Source organism: Dermacentor albipictus, chromosome 4 (genome assembly GCF_038994185.2).
Source record: "Dermacentor albipictus isolate Rhodes 1998 colony chromosome 4, USDA_Dalb.pri_finalv2, whole genome shotgun sequence".
NCBI classification, from domain to species: domain Eukaryota; kingdom Metazoa; phylum Arthropoda; class Arachnida; order Ixodida; family Ixodidae; genus Dermacentor; species Dermacentor albipictus.
The window spans coordinates 119,969,426-119,986,033 of NC_091824.1; the positions used below are offsets into that span (position 1 = coordinate 119,969,426).

The following is a 16,608-nucleotide window of genomic DNA, read 5'->3' on the forward strand; positions in this document are numbered from 1 at the left end:
ATCATGTCCATGCATCTATATTTTTGTCCATGCCGAGCATATAGGCAAGTGCACCATAAATATTGACTGATGCAACAGTCACCAGAAATCAAGTTTATTTCAACACACAAGCCACAGATCTCGGGCCACTAGTGGGAACACAAGGTTAACCCTCTGATAACCATACAAAGCAGTGTTCACTGGTCCCAAATCCAGTCTCCTGGCAGAAAAATCTCTTCCCACCACATAGAGTTGCAAGATGCTCTACATTCCTGCAGATAAAGTACTACACAAACCACTACACAACAGAAGCAGTAACTTTATCAACACAGCACTTTCCTCCAATAAATAATGATACAAGATGCTCACATTCTTGCTTATTAACACTACAAACTTCGTTACACAGTCAAAGCAATAAACCAGTCACTTGCAAACTAATACAGGCAAGACGGGACCAAGCCCAAGTACGCAGGCTAGGAAATGACTTGTTTGCAAATTGATCATGTGTTCCCCAACAATTCTGAAAGGGGTAATAAGCATGCCCAGAGACGATGCTTCTTCTTAACCCAAGGCATACAGCATGCTAGTCAGGAAACTTGGCCACTCAATAAGAAGAACCAGACATGGAGAGAGTGCAGGAGTATTTAAAAAATAATAACAATCGTGCAGGGTGTATACAAACTTGTCACAAGAGGCATGTTCAAAGGAAGGCTGGTTCGCTGCCTTGTTTGCAGGCATGCCAGTACCTGCTCAGAGGAGCCCGTTTCCAATAGCACCGTTGGAACTCTCCCTGGAGAATTCACCACTACCGTTGGCATTAGTGACCCAATGCTGTGGCGAGAACCAGTGCACGATGACGCAGGCCACTGGTTAGGTCGTGCTGATGCCTTTGATGACACCTTGGAGCCGTGTAGCCATTCCTGGCTGTGACAACCACGTGCCTTGGCTATCACATTGCCATAATTCTTCGCGAACATCCTTTGTGTGTCATGATGTAAGGGACCAAATGCCTTAGGTTTCCCTGCCCTGACCCATGCGTTTAGGGATGACTGGCTTCCGCTCCCTGAGAAATATAGGTGGCCAGTTGCGCTCGCCGTCTGAGAAGCCATGTACTGTTCCTTGCCCTGAAGTGCAAGTTCCAGAGACTGATCGCTGTCAGCCATGCTCTCTTGGTCCACACCATGGCCCTCAATTTCCTTTTGTGAAAACTCCACCACTATCCAGGGTTTCGACCTTGACTTTCGGTTTTTGCGAAAGCGGGGTGATATTTTTCGGAAGAAGCTAGACAGGCTCAGGCTGCTAGACTTCTTTGGGCTTGGGAACGATGCGATGTTTGATGATGTCGACGGAAGCGTGGACGATTTTTCGTCACTGTAAATGCCCTTGGGCGAGGAGGGGGCGCTGAGTGACAGTTCTTTGAGCGTTGTCGCGCACGACGCATAGGAGTGTCTCGAGTCGGAGCGCAAGCTCGTTTGCGAAGACATGAGGTGGATGGCTTGAGCGTAGCTCTCGCTGCGATAGTGTTCGAAGTGGGCGAACACCTCGAGGTCTTCGAAGATGTTGTAGGGCTTGGGACCACTGGGAGCGGCGGCAGATGGAGGCCTTCTTTCGGTTTCCGCCAGCTGAGGACAGCTCATCATCCGGCGCTTGGCGAAAGGCGTCCACCCGACAAAGCACCGTTCATGCAGTCCTCCGAAAATCCGAAATGATTGTCAGAAAATGAAACACGCCGAAGACACTCGATTGCACCTTTAAAAAGTTGTTGCACCCTGTTTTTTCCTCTTGCTACTGTCACGACGCCCTCGACACCTGCTGAACCGCGCATAGAGGAGTCTCGCGACAATCATATCTGCGCGAAATGTGGCAGAAACCGAGGATCACCGCCGTGAAGCCGCCGACAGATTGTGTTGTGTGCGGCTCGGACCGGTCTCGCGTAACCCGGTAGCGCGAAGGCGTACGAAATAACTGTTCAAAAAGAAACATTTGGACCAACCGGGTTGGTTTGAAAAACAGCAGCGAGACATTACGTGCGGCCCGCTTGTCTAAGACGTGCAATGTGTCTTGTTTGAAAAGCACATGAGAGCACGCACTCGGTTGTCTGGTTAGGAGAGGAAAGACGAGTAAACGAGGAACTTAACCACACCAACAAGGATAAGACTGAGAGGATTATACGTTTCCTGGAGCGAAGTAGAACAGCTTAACAAATACGCGGTCATACAACACGACTTCTCATCCATAATGAAACAATCGCGTTCATTGTCGAGCGCCACACGCGAGCACCGAAACAACGAAAAGCCCATACACACGCCCAGTGTGGTATTTAGGTCTGAATCAACAGAGGCGTCAGCAAAGCAGCAGCGCAAGGCCCACAGTTTCTAACAACCCGTACGATCGGGCCTTTAATAATTAAGCGCGGGCGCGGTGCCGCATCAGCAAACATGGACAGCAGGACGGACGGCCCCAATTTCGTCGGATACTCACAGATGCGGCTCCATCGAAACGTCTTTCCTCCGAGGAATTCCACATGCATGCCCGATGCCGATCGATTCTTGGGCTCGCAGTGGGAACGGGCGTGCGACGCTCTGCTGCTACTAGCTGCTACAGCGAAGTGTGCTAGCACACCGACGGAGGCCAACACACGGCGCGCTAGCCATAAGCAAGCACAGCCGCCCAGCCCGGTTGGTTGCGAGTGCGAGGCATGCGTGTGCGGGAGGGAGGGGGCACACGGGGAGGGTGACTGACCGGAAGTGATGAAGCAGACGTTTCCCACGGCCGCCTGAAGGCGGCGCCACTTCTCGCCCCGCGCCGGGCGCTCGCGTCGGCAGCGCGCAGTGAAGCAGACAGCGCGAAGGGCCACTTTGCTTCTTTTTTTCGTCTCCCTCTTGACGGGGCGGCACGTTCTTTTTTTTCATCGGACAGGCTGCAATCTGCGGAGGAGGTGTTGCTCGAACGACTATAACCCGAAAATAAAGGATGCCAATTTTGAAGTGCACCTAGTGTCCAGACTCGAGAGCCTCTTTACGCCGGCACATACCGCCAGATCAGCTGATTAGCGCCACGCTGACGCCCGCACAGTAGCTCAGTTCAGATAACGTTCTCCCGAGCATTGACACATCCGCGATACCAAAGAAGAAGAGAAAGAAAAAAATTAAGGCCGTTCATTTTGACTTCAAGAAAGGAGCCGGAGACAGTGGATGCAAGTCCGATGTTCCACCCAATAAAAAAATATGGGTGGCACGGGGTTGCCGATGAGTTAAATCTTTTCGCAAGTTTGCGTTGTCCAAAATAATAATAATAATAATAATAATAATAATAATAATAATAATAATAATAATAATATGCCCACTGCATGACGAAGGCCTCTCCCAGCGGTCTTGCGCGATTCGCCTGCAAATTTCCTTAGACCGCAATGAGTGCTAGCTACTCGAGTTTGTTAAAAGATTTACCTCATCGGCAACCCATATCATTTATATTATGTTTTAATTATTGTGGATGGGATTGCTTAATGGGATGGATGGATAGACTTAATGGATGGATTGCTTGATGGGATGCATCTTGCTTAGAACCTCCATTCTCTCCGGCTCCCACTGAATCTCAGGAAGGCACGAAAATTAACTGTCACACAATGTCAACAAAAAGAAAGCAGCATTATCGGCTTGTAAGCAAAACTGGTCACTATGCTTGAAGAAAACACGAGAGGAACGAAGGAGATGGGAAACGTGTTATGACGGGTAACACTCGCAAATCTCGAGAAACTCCTGTTTAGCACAGAATCACGGAGAAGAGAAGCGAACATATTTTGGGAACGTACGCTGTGCGCACAGCCCCTCCATAATGATCACGGCAACGCTGCATACAACAAACTGTGCGTTATATCGAAGTTCACGATGACTTTGAAGTACAGTGTAATGTGATGAAGTGTAACGTATCTGTCCCAGCTGCCAAGAGTACCAGATGTGGCGCTCGATATCCCGGTCGTCCGCTAACAGTGATTACGCCAAGTGTGTGCGCCGTAATTTCAACTTCCCAAGATTGGGTTAAAGGTAATGCCCAAGTAAAAATTAAACAATAAAGCGTCCTTCATGGCATTGTTATACAGAACTTGTCCTGGCGGCACACTTCTACGAATTGCGAAATACACTACTCGACTGCAGAGCGCAGCGAAATTTATTACATACGGGTGTTACTCGGGCGACGTAATTGATTTATTTACAAAATACTGCAGGCCACATTTGCACAGCCAAAGCAGCAGTGGTAACCCTGTATCCAGACAAAAAAGATTAAGTACATTTCAGGAGTAAATAGGTATACCTGCATAATACAACAGTATGCATAACACTGAATGGAAAATAATAAAAGAGGGGAAGTGTGGGGTTGCATAGAGAAAGAAGCGCTCTTTCCGCTTCCCTGGAGCGGATACGGCTCAGCGCCTGTAAGGCAAAGGAGAAGAGGAGAGAAAAGTAGAGAATAAAAGGAATGGCTGTTGGCATTATGCTGACACTACATAGGAAGGCGGGCTCTTAGAGCAAGCACGACAGCTCAGTTTGCTTCCAGCAACTCAAGGAGAGCTCTGAAGATCAGGCTGCGGTAATTTTTTGGGTACGAGTTACAGCAAATGATTGAGGACCTTAAGAGAGCGAGTGTAAGAGTGGGGTTGAAGATTAATATGCAGAAGACAAAGATAATGATGAACAACCGGGCAAGGGAACAAGAGTTCATGATCGCCAGTCAGCCTCTAGAATTTGTGAAGGAGTACGTTTACCTAGGTCAACAGGGGACCCTGATCATGAAAAGAAAATTTACAGAAGAATAAAAATGGGTTGGAGTGGCATTCTGCAGACATTGTCAGATCCTGACTGGAAGCTTACCAGTACCAATAAAAAGAAAGGTGCACAATCAGTGCATTCAACCGCTGCTGACATATGGGGCAGAAACTTGGAGACTGACAAAAAAGCTCGAAAACAAGTTAAGGACCGCGCAAAGAGCGATGGAACGAAGTATGTTAGGCATAACGTTAAGAGGCAGGAAGAGAGCGGTGCGGATCGGAGAGCAAACAGGGATAGCGGATATTCTAATTGACATTAAGAGAACGAAATGGAGCTGGGCAGGCCATGTAATGCGTAGGTTAGATAACCGGTGGACCATTAGGGTTACAGAATGGGTGCCAAGAGAAGGGAAGCGCCGTCGAGGACGGCAGAAGACTAGGTGGGGTGATGAAATTAAGAAATTCGCAGGCACTAGCTGGAATCGGTTGGCGCAGAACAGGGGTAATTGGAGATCACAAGTCACATATCACTTCGTCCTGCAGTGGACATAAACTATGATGATGATGATGATGATGATGAAATAAATCGGGTATTGCTAGTTGACAATGGTTACAGGTAATATGCAGGATTGAGCTAAAGGTGATATAGAGCGAAGGAATAACGCCAGTATCGGTTAGCATAACTTGTAAATTAAAGTCAACTGAAAGTATCATACCCCCGTAAGTATTCATGCTTCCTTTCATACAGCTGTGTATGGCTAGGGTTCCATGCATTTTTGTTCTCCAAGAACAAAAACTATTATCATCAATGGCTCATATCCCCGTAAGCATTCATGCTCCCGTAAGCAAGCAAAAAATGCAATGGCTCATAGCCCCGTAAGGCAGAGGCATAGTATACACTCAGCAAAGTGAAGCGAACAGTGCTAAAGTTATCTCTAATTACGCATACAACATACAGAACAGGATGTCGAAAAATGGTATCATCAGTGGCTCATATCCCCGTAAGCAAGCAAAAAATGCAATGACTAATAGTTCCGCAAGGTTCATGGCTACTCACTTTGCGTGAATCAGCTGCGATGACAATACCCCTGTTGTCGTTATCGGTGATTTCAATGTGGATGTGTCGTTACCGAAAAAGGAGAGGTTTACACGTTCCGTGTTGCAGACATATCCCTTGCGATGCCACACCGATTCGGCCCAACCGACCACCCAGTGGCGTACGGGCATCGATTCGACTTTATCAAAGAATGTGATTGCGGTTGCGAGTGAAATAGTGACCACCGATCAAGACAATAAACGAGTGTGCGTACCTTTCGTCACGATGACCACCCATCAAGACAACAAATGAGCTCGTACCTTTGTTCAAAATTGGTATGGCATGGTATTCCTTATGCGACGGCGCACACCCACTTGTTCAAAATTATGTGTTACATCCCTGTCGCGTGCTAAACCTCTTCGCCTTCTTTTATACGCGTGGTTCTGCCATTCACGTAAATTAAACATAGCATTAATGGTCTCAGGACGCCTCCCTGTTGTACACCAGAATGCAGTACGAGATAGCAAGAATAATGACCGTATAAGGCAACAAACCGTTTTCGTGGCTCCAAGTAGGAGGCTGGCCAATTAATCGGGAAAACCAAGTTCGCTAAGTTTAGTTAAGAAGACGGAATGTATGATTTGCTGAAATCAGTAACCATTACATCCGTGCCAACAAATGTATATAACTTTATTAATGTCATTGCAGTTTAATTGGGGTAACCTATATTTAACTCTGAAAAAAAAAGTGAAAGATTGGCGTTTATATTGCTCAAAAGTGATGCTGCTCCGACGATTTACTTCTGTATTTAAGCGAATTATATTTCAACCCGCTCTCTGCTTGCCGTTTCTTTTATCGCTCACATTGTTGCACATGCCTGAGCAAGCGTATACATGAGAGCCTTTTAATCGTTATGACTTTTTCATACCAGTCACATGGATTTTCTTTATTCGTCGATATCCACTCGCCGATTCATAGATTGCTGTCACCCGTACGGCCTCCAAACTTTCATTTCTTTTTCTGAAAACATGGCGTAACCTTCATGAAGAAAATAAAAAAAACTGAACAAATAATAACTGATTATGAATATTCACCTCTTCCATATGATGCGTTATATCACGAAAAAAAAGGAAAAATTGGTTGCAAGCAGATGCACTGGTTATTATTGAGTTCAGAGTCTTCTGACGCAATACAAATTAATACTAGTTAACAGCCCAGCGTTACAGAGCAACACGTCGAACTTCTCGTCAAGCTTGTTGGTTCCCCTCTTAAAATATTATTGTTTTTCATTACTCTCAGTACTAAACTGACTTACGATTTTTTTTTTTTTGGCCAGCAGAGAGTTGCGTTTACATTCAGTGCTGTTCAGTTTTTAATATTCTTGTATAGTGTCACTAGCCGGAAGATGGATGAAAACAACTTTATTTTAAATCATGCAAACTTTAACGACCCGGGCTCAGGTCTCCTATAAGGGGACTTCGAGGCCTTGCCTCGTCGCCACCTCTCGGGCCTGCTGTACAGCCCATTGCAACATGCAAATGTAGGTTGCGTCTCCTTATGGAGACAATATGACTGAAAGGGCACAAACACAAACGACTCACTAATACGTACATGTAATCAAAGATTGGGTTAGTTTGGTTTTCCTTTGCTTGTGGCACATACCCACTATGGGGGGATCGGTCAAAGTCAGATGGCATTACAAAAGACGCTTAGTTCTTTCTAAAAAAAAAAAGAAAACAACGAAAATTGTGGGGAAGAATCAAAGGAATAAAGTATAACCTAATGTACAAATGCTTCATCATGAAGAAAAAGTTGCCTTGAAAGAAGTCGAAACTCCTTCGTGGCTGAGTAGTGCACAAGAAGTAAGGGGGCTCCCATAGAAAGAATGTTTGGGATGAAAAAATCTCAATCCGAGTCATCGAAACGGTACCTCAAAATTATGTGTGCGTGTGTTTGTATTATATATAAAAATGGCGACAACGCAAGAAAGAAAATCGACTGTGTTATCGTCCCCGCAGAAAGGGCACAGTGGAAGGATGTGCTTGCAAGACTAGCCCTGTAACGATAAATGTTGAGAAAAATGACTGCAAATTGTTTTAGTGTGAAATAAATTTATGCGCCAAGGGAATAGGACATGTCGGTACTCAACGAAATTTGTTTCACGAGGGCTAAACAAATCTAGCATCCTCAACCTATTAGCGGCAGTTGTGTTGACATAATGCAGGACTTCTGAGGGCAACTGTCACCAGCCTTTCGCGATCATTGTGTCCGTTGTTTTTGCTCTTTCTCGTTTTTTTTTCCTGTTTATTTAAGGTCGCCTTTTATGGAAGACCGTCGAACAGTACGTTGTTCGTGGACGTCTAGATTTATGTCATATTCGCTAATTGCGAATTATTTAAATCCACTGAGTAACTAAAATAAATGTATTTAGGGCATGCTATTGGAAAAACGAAGCCGCATTGCAGTTTTCTGTAAAACGTGGTAAAATATTTCCCAGTCACATTTTCGCGATAAATGCGTACATCTCTTTCCAGAACCTTTAGAGGACGCCCCCACAACAGTTTAGGTGCATCTTGTAGACCAAAATAACACGTCGTGCTAGGGTCGTCCTCAGTATGTATACGCCCCTCGCGGGACTATATAGGACGCTTTGGTTCTGTGAGAACATCCTCAGAACGTTTTTTGTTTTTTTTTTACTGTACGAATGGGTAGTGTAATTTTCCCACTGTGCCACGGTGAATGCAAGCTTCCGTCGACGACAACAACACCACCACCACCACCAACAACAACAACAACGACGACGACGACGACGACGACGACGACGGCAAAAATAATCATAATGATGATCGGTAAAAAACTGGATAGGTCGCCCGCTTCGGGTCGCGAAATTCGCTCGACGCACCGCTTTCGGTCTAGCTTAGTATTGTGCACGCGCGTGCGTGTGCGCATGCGTGTATACATGCGCGTCTATGCATGCATGTGCGCTGCGCAGCAAATGCACGCAATATACAGCTTTCTGTCGGCACACTGTTGCGTCCCTTGTTTCACCTTGTCCCAGCAGCCCTCCTCGTTCGCCCCGCCGCGGTCGCGTACAACGCGCAGGCATATGCTATATGGTCATTGCACGCAAGCCGCTTTCGCTTAGCGCTGCATGGCCCCGGCGAGAGACCGCCGGCCGGTATTAAGCGCGTGCGCCTGTTGACACGCACCGCGGCTGTCGGCGCACCTGTTCTATGTAGTTGCATTTTGAACGAACTGTGCGAACGCACGCGCGAGCTTGGGTCGACACACGTAGGCAACTGCGCGCCGCACGGCACAATAGGAGTGGGCGAATCTGAAATGTGGGCGAAGGTGTGCCACTTGTGGAGAGGAGACCGCCAATCTGCGAATTGGTAAAAAAAAAAAACAAAAAAAAACAATGCACCACTAGCACATTTACATAGGACTGCTACGGGGCACAACTGTCTGAGGAGACAGTTGCTTGAATAACCTCCCGGCCTGCCTCGTGTGCCGATGAAAAGAAAAAAAAAGAAAGAAAAGGATAATTGGCGGTAGAACTCATTACATGTGCTTGCTATAGGTGTGCAGCTCGTGCGTTGGTTCCTGCAGATTCCGCGTTTATGACAGTACAGATCCATGAATAATTTGTTTTTGTTTAATGAGTGCTGTTGGCGCTAATTACGTACCGGTCATGAAAGAATACGCATTTGGTTCTCATCATTGTTGCCAATCGTAAGGTAATTGACTGCCTTACAGTAGTCCCTGCCGCGGTATATAAGGTCTTAGAGCCGTCGTGTTATTTTTTGTTAAGATGTAGTTTCTTTTTTTTCTTCCAAGTTTCACAATAATGTCGAGTAAAAAAAAAAATTGAAAGATCAACGGCTCGATAGCGGATGGCAGTGTGACATGCACGCAGCCTTCCAGCTTATTGCAACTACAAACGTGTCACAGTCAAATCGATGGTGAAACTTTGCGCAAACAGGCAGAGACGAAGAAACAAACACAACGATGAGCGCTCGTCCTTGTATTTCTTTCTTCGTCTTCGTCTGTTTGCGGAACGTTTCACGATAAATCAATTCCAACTAGGCCGGTTAGCAGTGATGCTTCTGGCAAATCGATCCCGCTACTTTCACAATGTACTATGCTTTATTGAAATCGATGACAAGAAGGTGTTAATATTAGGTCCAATATCTGCAATGTCTCTTCTCATAGGTGTGCGAAGGACGTTTCATTAGGGGGCCAATTTAACTTGTGGAGAATTAATGTAGCTGTGGAGTCTTCGTAGATATTTGGCAGGGTATTCACGTATGCTTCCTGTACTCCTTGACTACGTCATGCCTCCATGACTGCTGGTGTCCCAACTCAATCAAATGCCTTTTCGTACTCTATGAAAGCCATATAGAGACGTTGGTTGTAGAGTCCCCAAATCTCTTAATTACATGATTTATTACATGAATTTGGACCATTGTAGAACACCCCTTCGTGAATCCAGTCTGTCCTCTGGCTTGACAAAGTCAAGTGATGCCCTGCTATTGGAGATTACCTTGGTGCATATTTTGTACAATTGTGAAAGCAAGCTAAAGGGCCTATAATCATTTTATTCTTCAATGTCTCCCCTCTTATGAATTATGAATGAATCTCTTATGAATCTCGTACTAGTAACAGGCGTCCTGCCCAGTTATTTCCTGTTCAGCTTAACGTCGAGTATACCTCGTGAGGCATTATGGTCCCTGCCGAAATCAGTGGACCGGGAAGGGTTAACAGAAGCGCCTTTCGAACGCTCGAGTCGAGAATCCCACGCATGTCTTCACGATAACCTCCGTGGGTAGTTCGCAGGCTGCAAACCACCGACCCCGTATTCCAGCAGCGACACTTTTCCGGTCACCTTGCAGCCGCTATATGGGCGTGTAGCTGCACTTCCATTCGTCGATAGTTCTCTGCAGTATGGCGGAACCTTTATAGCCGCGACGACTGCTCCGTGGCTTTGGCCTGCTTCCGATGAGGAGGAGCTGACGGAATTCGCTTTCGATGAAATTTGCGGTGGTCCTTGGAAGAGACGACGTTGTCAAGCGTCGTGCTTGCTGTCGAGTCGTCTTGGCCCGCGTGTGTCGTCTTCCGCTGTCGAGTTGTACGTAATAGAGTGCACCTGCCAACCATAATAGCCATAGCCGTTCGCGTTCGCTGAGCGTCTTGGCACACGCCGAGCCCTCATTGGAAGGCGGCTTCAGCGTCCGGGAATGGAAACCGCAACCTCATACTCAGCAGTTCGCAGGACCCGACTGAGCCGCCCCAGCGGCGGGGTAGCGTGTAGGCTGCGTGCGGTCACGTGCAGTAAAGTTTCCTCACTCACTCACTCACTCACTCACTCACTCACTCACTCACTCACTCACTCACTCACTCACTCACTCACTCACTCACTCACTCACTCACGTGCACGCGACGGAAGGAACGAAGATGCTTGATGGGGGAGCTTGGTGCTCTGCGGTAGGTAAATTAACCCCAGGCTGCGCTTATTATCGAAATGGCATGCAGCGGACCGTGCCCACTGTTTCATGAGATTGACTTAATGTGAAAACGGCTTTATTCGGAGAAATATGTTCTACTCTTGCGCTGTCGCCTCACTACTCGCGAGTCTCTGTGGAGACCACGTAGGATGACCTCTAGGGCGCTAGGGCGTCCTCATGAGCAATTAAATCTTTCAGGAGCACTTCCCAGATAATCGTTCGCGGACTGAGTTCCTGCCCTGTTCAGTCGAGCCATGCGTCACACGCTTGCTGTGGTACAGGATGGCGCACCACCGTCGAATACGTTTCACTGCACCGAACAGAGTCGACCGGCATGTCGACGCTGTATAGCCCGCTCCCGTGGTCGTCGGAGGCCGGACGTACTACGCACAATCGCCTTCTCTTTCTTTCTTTCTTTCTTTCTTTCTTTCTTTCTTTCTTTCTTTCTTTCTTTCTTTCTTTCTACTGCAATACGGCATGCGTGGGCCCGGCGAGCGCGCTCTCTCGCTCGCATATACGAAACTGGGTTGCTCGACCAGAGCACGAAGGCGCACATACCGCGCTTTGAAGCGTGCGATTGACTTCACTTTCTGTCATGAGCGGCTCGTTGGTCGCATATTGAAAACAAGGGCTGTTATCTCGGAAGTTCGATATTCGGGGATACCGCTGTCTGTGGCCCGTCGAATGGCTTAGCCATTCTAAGCCATTTTAAGCTCCACTGAGGCGCCTTCGTATACTAGGCATACTGAACATTAAGGTAGAGGAGGAGATTTTAATGAGTAGAAAGAAGGATAGGTCTGCCCGCAGAGCGTGTTTCTCCTACTACTGCTCACGGGGGTAAGGTTAAATCTGGACAGTATAGGTTGAAAGATGAAGCATCCCTCGAAATTGATCAGCTGAGAACGCGCGTCCCAGGGCCGGGATAATGTAACGATTCTATTACACTTTTTATCATTTTTTCGCACATCGTCAGTGGTCCGAACGGTGCACCGCTTACGTGTTTTTACTAGCTTTTACAATCGGCCGGTCGTCAGTGGCGGAAGATAAAGAAATATAATCGAGCGAGAGGAATCGCTCCATTCTACCGGCCCTATATGTTTGCGAGTGAAATGGGTTGCTCGTTATCTGCAACTCGATTCGTATTGAAGGTGTCCCGTTGCGCGCTTTGGGTAGCAACCCTTACCAGGGTAACTATTGAGGTTTAGTTGTGTGTCTGTTTAATTTTTTGTCGCCGTCAGCTGACTTTCTGCCGAGATTCAATGAAATAGCGTGCGCTCTTTTTGCAGTGGAAATTTTGAATCCTACACGCCTATATGTGGCTGCGCGGAGGCACTTGAATGACAATATTTCACGCTGAGAATAAATTTAAATAGTTCTTACCTATTATAAGAAGAATATTCCGCATGTATAAATACGTTTGTTTGTTTTATAACTGCTATTGGGTTGTTTATTCATTCTTCGTCAGCGAATGCTCCTTGTATTCACCAGAAGGAGACACACTGATTTTCTTTTGCGAGGATCGTCAGGGTGAGACATCTGGCCCGAGAATGACGGTGAGACAGGAGAAGAGCTTAAGCGTTTGTACTCATTTACGCATCAAGTTAGTGCCTCTTAAGCATATGTAAAGTGGCACCAGCAGTAACATAGTTACGCAAAGCAAAATTCTGCTTGATCCGTCGTTCAGACGTCCCTGTACTGACATCCGGGTGTCATCGCTCGTCCCCGCAGCTCATCTAGGAGGAAAGAGTATTACGAGTGCCGTAAAACCTTTATCTTCTTTTATCTAACTCTTGGTGACATCCCGCGCATAACACGGTGTGCTTTGGAGCTGGGTCAATGCACGGTGCGCCTACGACCGTCTACAAATCGCTATACCGCAAAAAACAAAGGAAGAGAGAGAGAAAAGAAGAGGACAGCCCGCCCTTGATAATACGCTTGTCTGTCTTTAACACCATGCAAAGCAATGCTGGAAATGGGGTCCCGCGTGTGACGTCTGTAGATCAGCGCAAGCACAGCGCGCCACTACCGTCTGCCCCCCCGCTCGCCATGCACGACACCGTCACTGTCACATATACAACATATATACAACATATACACATATAAATATATAACATACACATATATGACGTACTGTCACATGTGCAAGCCGGAGGCGCACAGGGTGCGAGGACGTGGAGCCCGATACGACATCTGGCGCGTCGGAAAGGCGGCTTCTCCGACTGCTTGACACTTTTGGAAACTCTTGAAAGCTGTTGTAACCTGATGCAAACATAACTTGGGTGTGGAAGCTCGTGCGACATGTCGTTCGCAGTGTCCATTGTGTCCACACATGGGTCACTGCCGGTCGTACACGTGCTCGAGGGGCCGAATGAATTGCACATGAAAAATCTCTCAAGGCTGCGCTTCGGTGTTATGACGAACGTCTAGAGGTAATTCAGGTCGTCATTGTGCTTTTTATCTTTCGATAAAGTAATCACATACGCTCGAAGAGGACTGACAGCGCAGCAAGAATAAAAGAAAATGCATTGTATTAGTGATGAAAAAATGATGTTCGACCGTAGAACTACACACCGATATTCTTATATAGACACGTGAGTGACGGGGCAGGATGCTGGGACGGATGTGTACAGAGTTCAGGGGTTTAAAGTCAGCTTATACCTGTTTCAGGACTCTCGCCCAGACACTACGATATACCGGAAAGCTCAAAATATAAAATGACAACAACTCTCGAGTAACAACATAATTTTACTTTAAAGAATTTCGCGTTGGGTACACCTTCTCATTTGTCAGACAACGGCTGTAGTGGCGGTCGGCATCGCTTCTACCAAGAAAGTAACCCACACAATATACAGTACGCGTCCTTTCTGAGACGTGCGTCTTTTTTTTTTCTTTAATTACGGGGTTTTACGAGCCGAAACCACGATCTGTTTATGAGGCACGCCGTATTGGGAGCTCCGGGTTAATTTTTAGCCCCCTGGGGTTCTTTAACGCGCACCAAATGCATGGTACACGAGCGCTTTTGCATTCCGTCCTCAACGAAATGCGGCGGCTGCGGTCGGGATTCGATCCCTCGACCTTGTGCTTATAGCAGCGCAACGCCAAAACCCCTAAACGACCACGGCGGGTCTGTGATTCATTACTCAAGCAGTGGAACCATGTTTTCGTCTACTTGAAGCTTTTCTCTGTGTCTTATCGACAGCCGGTCGTAGTTCGTTGCAGTCATGTATCCTATAGAGACGGCGGAGGTCGTGGACATTGCCCCCGTCGTCTCTCAAAGGGGTAAACTGGAGCACGGTTGTTTACGCAGGAGCATAAAACGAGAGTTATATGTCACTGCAGAAAGACAATGAAGGTTGGATTTGGTTGCGAGGAAAAACAGGGCCAGCCTTTCTTTATTAAGCAAGTGTCGCGACGCTCACGGCATCCTTCGCCTCTGTACGGGCGCAACTCGAACACAATGTATGCCTGACTGGCGTGACTTTTCTGCTTGTGGAAGCTGATATAGGCAGCGACATGCGGCCGAATCGCTGTGGTCGCGCCTGCAGAGTCTGGACCTCTTATCTTGTGGGTGTAGCCCTATGATAAAAATGATGCTTTAGAGACATTTCTTTTTTCTGCTGATAAAAATAGTCCCTTCACGATAGAGGCTGCCGTGACGAAAGCTATTTGCTTTAGCGACGAAGAAACCCTCACAGTTGATATAGAAGACTGAGAAAAAAAAAATGAGAGAATGGTAGGCCGAGGGGAAATTTTCTTTTATTACCCTACATTATAAGCCAACAAAAAAAATTAGTGCGGCGCAGTTATAAGAAGACAAAGTAGCGTAAAAGAATAAGAAGAGGGCGCTATGACACTCACAGCACTATACTTGGCCTGTACTCACAGAAAAGTATTTTCGCTAGAAGAGTCCGTAACAACAGATTCCAGCCTATCAGCACGCTGGGCATATTGTTACCGAAGGCGGCCAACCAATGGTAAACAGCACTTACGAACAAAAAACTTTGCGAAATCACGACGCCTTTGTTTTCACATGCATTAATCACGCTCGTACAGTCGCGACACTGAAGTTCCGAATCCACGCCCAACCGACTGTTATTCCACTACCGGGACTTGTTAAGCCCAAACCACAAGCCCAAGAAAAAAAAAGTTATGCAAGTTCAATGATCATGCTGGAATCTATGAAAAGCGAAGCTTTACAGTAAAGCGTGTTTAATAAAATTGTCTAAAACTAATGGCGATGCGTACGATTTTGTTTATCTTCACCCCATACGCAACCTGTAATCTCATGCAACTTATGTTTCTCCAGCACAAAAGTTAGAACTTTTGTGTCATGCAATTTTGATCGATATGCACTCCATGGCTCACATGTTGCAGTGGCGAAATGCAAATTCCAAACCAGGTGGATGCAGAGTGTGAGACGTCTGCGCAGCGATGTGGCGAGGACGAAGGCGATGAATGATGCTTGTTGAGGGAAGAATGGCGATAACAGGTGTATGCACACAGAAGTACGACACGTATATTAAGCAACATCCAGGGATTCTGTACCTCTTGCGTCACGGGGGGGAATGCCCATTCTGGAGGATTGGTCAAGAACGGGCGCACCGCCAGTCACACATTGCGAATGGCTGAATAAAAAAATCAGTAAATAAAGCAAGTCAAGTAAATCGTGAAATATAACTATACCAATCTATTAAGGGATCGTTGCGCATTAGAGAGATCTGTGAGTCGACATTACATGACTGTGGGTGCAGCGCGAAGTACAGACAGCATGGACAGAAGTAGACACACGCAGCGCTGACTCTCAGGAGAGTTCGTTCGAAAAACGGCGCTCAGCCATATAAGTGCACCCATAATCACACGGTATTAGCGCAATCTTGGCGATGCATCACTCGAAGGCCAAAATGCAAAGCTGCCCATGGCATGTCATAGGAGTTTCAGCTCTTTAGTCGGTAAGGCTATCGACGGGGTGCTAACACAGGTGTCACCCAGCTGAGCAGTCTTCTCCGCTCCAATTATTTCTCGTGTTAGGTGACCCCCGTGCTTGCTCACAGCAGTGCACTTATTAAGCATGAATTGGGGGGGGGAGGGGAGGGTGTAGCAATCGGGAGACTTACAGCGGACAGCGCTAGCCATCCTTCAAGTGTGCGTTTGACGTTGTAGTTTGACATTCACTGAACAGTTTAAATGTTCAGGTTTTATGTAGGAATCCTAGTGGGAAATCCTTGCCCACTAGGACATGATTGGCCAAGAACAGGCACACTTCTAGTGGCACATAATAAATGGCTAATTCAAAGAAAATAAAGTGAACGAAAGAATTCGTTAAG

General features: G+C 46.8%; 2 protein-coding genes across 5 annotated transcripts in view; one reads left to right on the forward strand and one right to left on the reverse strand.

Moving 5' to 3' along the window:
- Nucleotides 1-6,170, reverse strand: part of LOC135916023 (uncharacterized) — a 33,046-nt gene extending 26,876 nt beyond the window's left edge. The window contains exon 1 of one of the 3 annotated variants that reach the window (XM_065449228.1): nucleotides 6,101-6,170. Coding sequence is in view for 2 of the 3 variants with exons in the window: in XM_065449227.2 (XP_065305299.1) it covers nucleotides 2,461-2,505 (45 nt within the window). In the remaining variant the exon portion in view is untranslated. Of the gene's footprint in view, nucleotides 1-2,460; nucleotides 2,719-6,100 lie in introns of those variants that run through there. The other 2 variants (XM_065449227.2, XM_065449229.2) reach the window with 2 other exon arrangements.
- LOC135916053 (connectin-like) overlaps nucleotides 1-16,608 on the forward strand; it is a 193,800-nt gene that overhangs the window by 140,315 nt on the left and 36,877 nt on the right. The window lies entirely within an intron of this gene.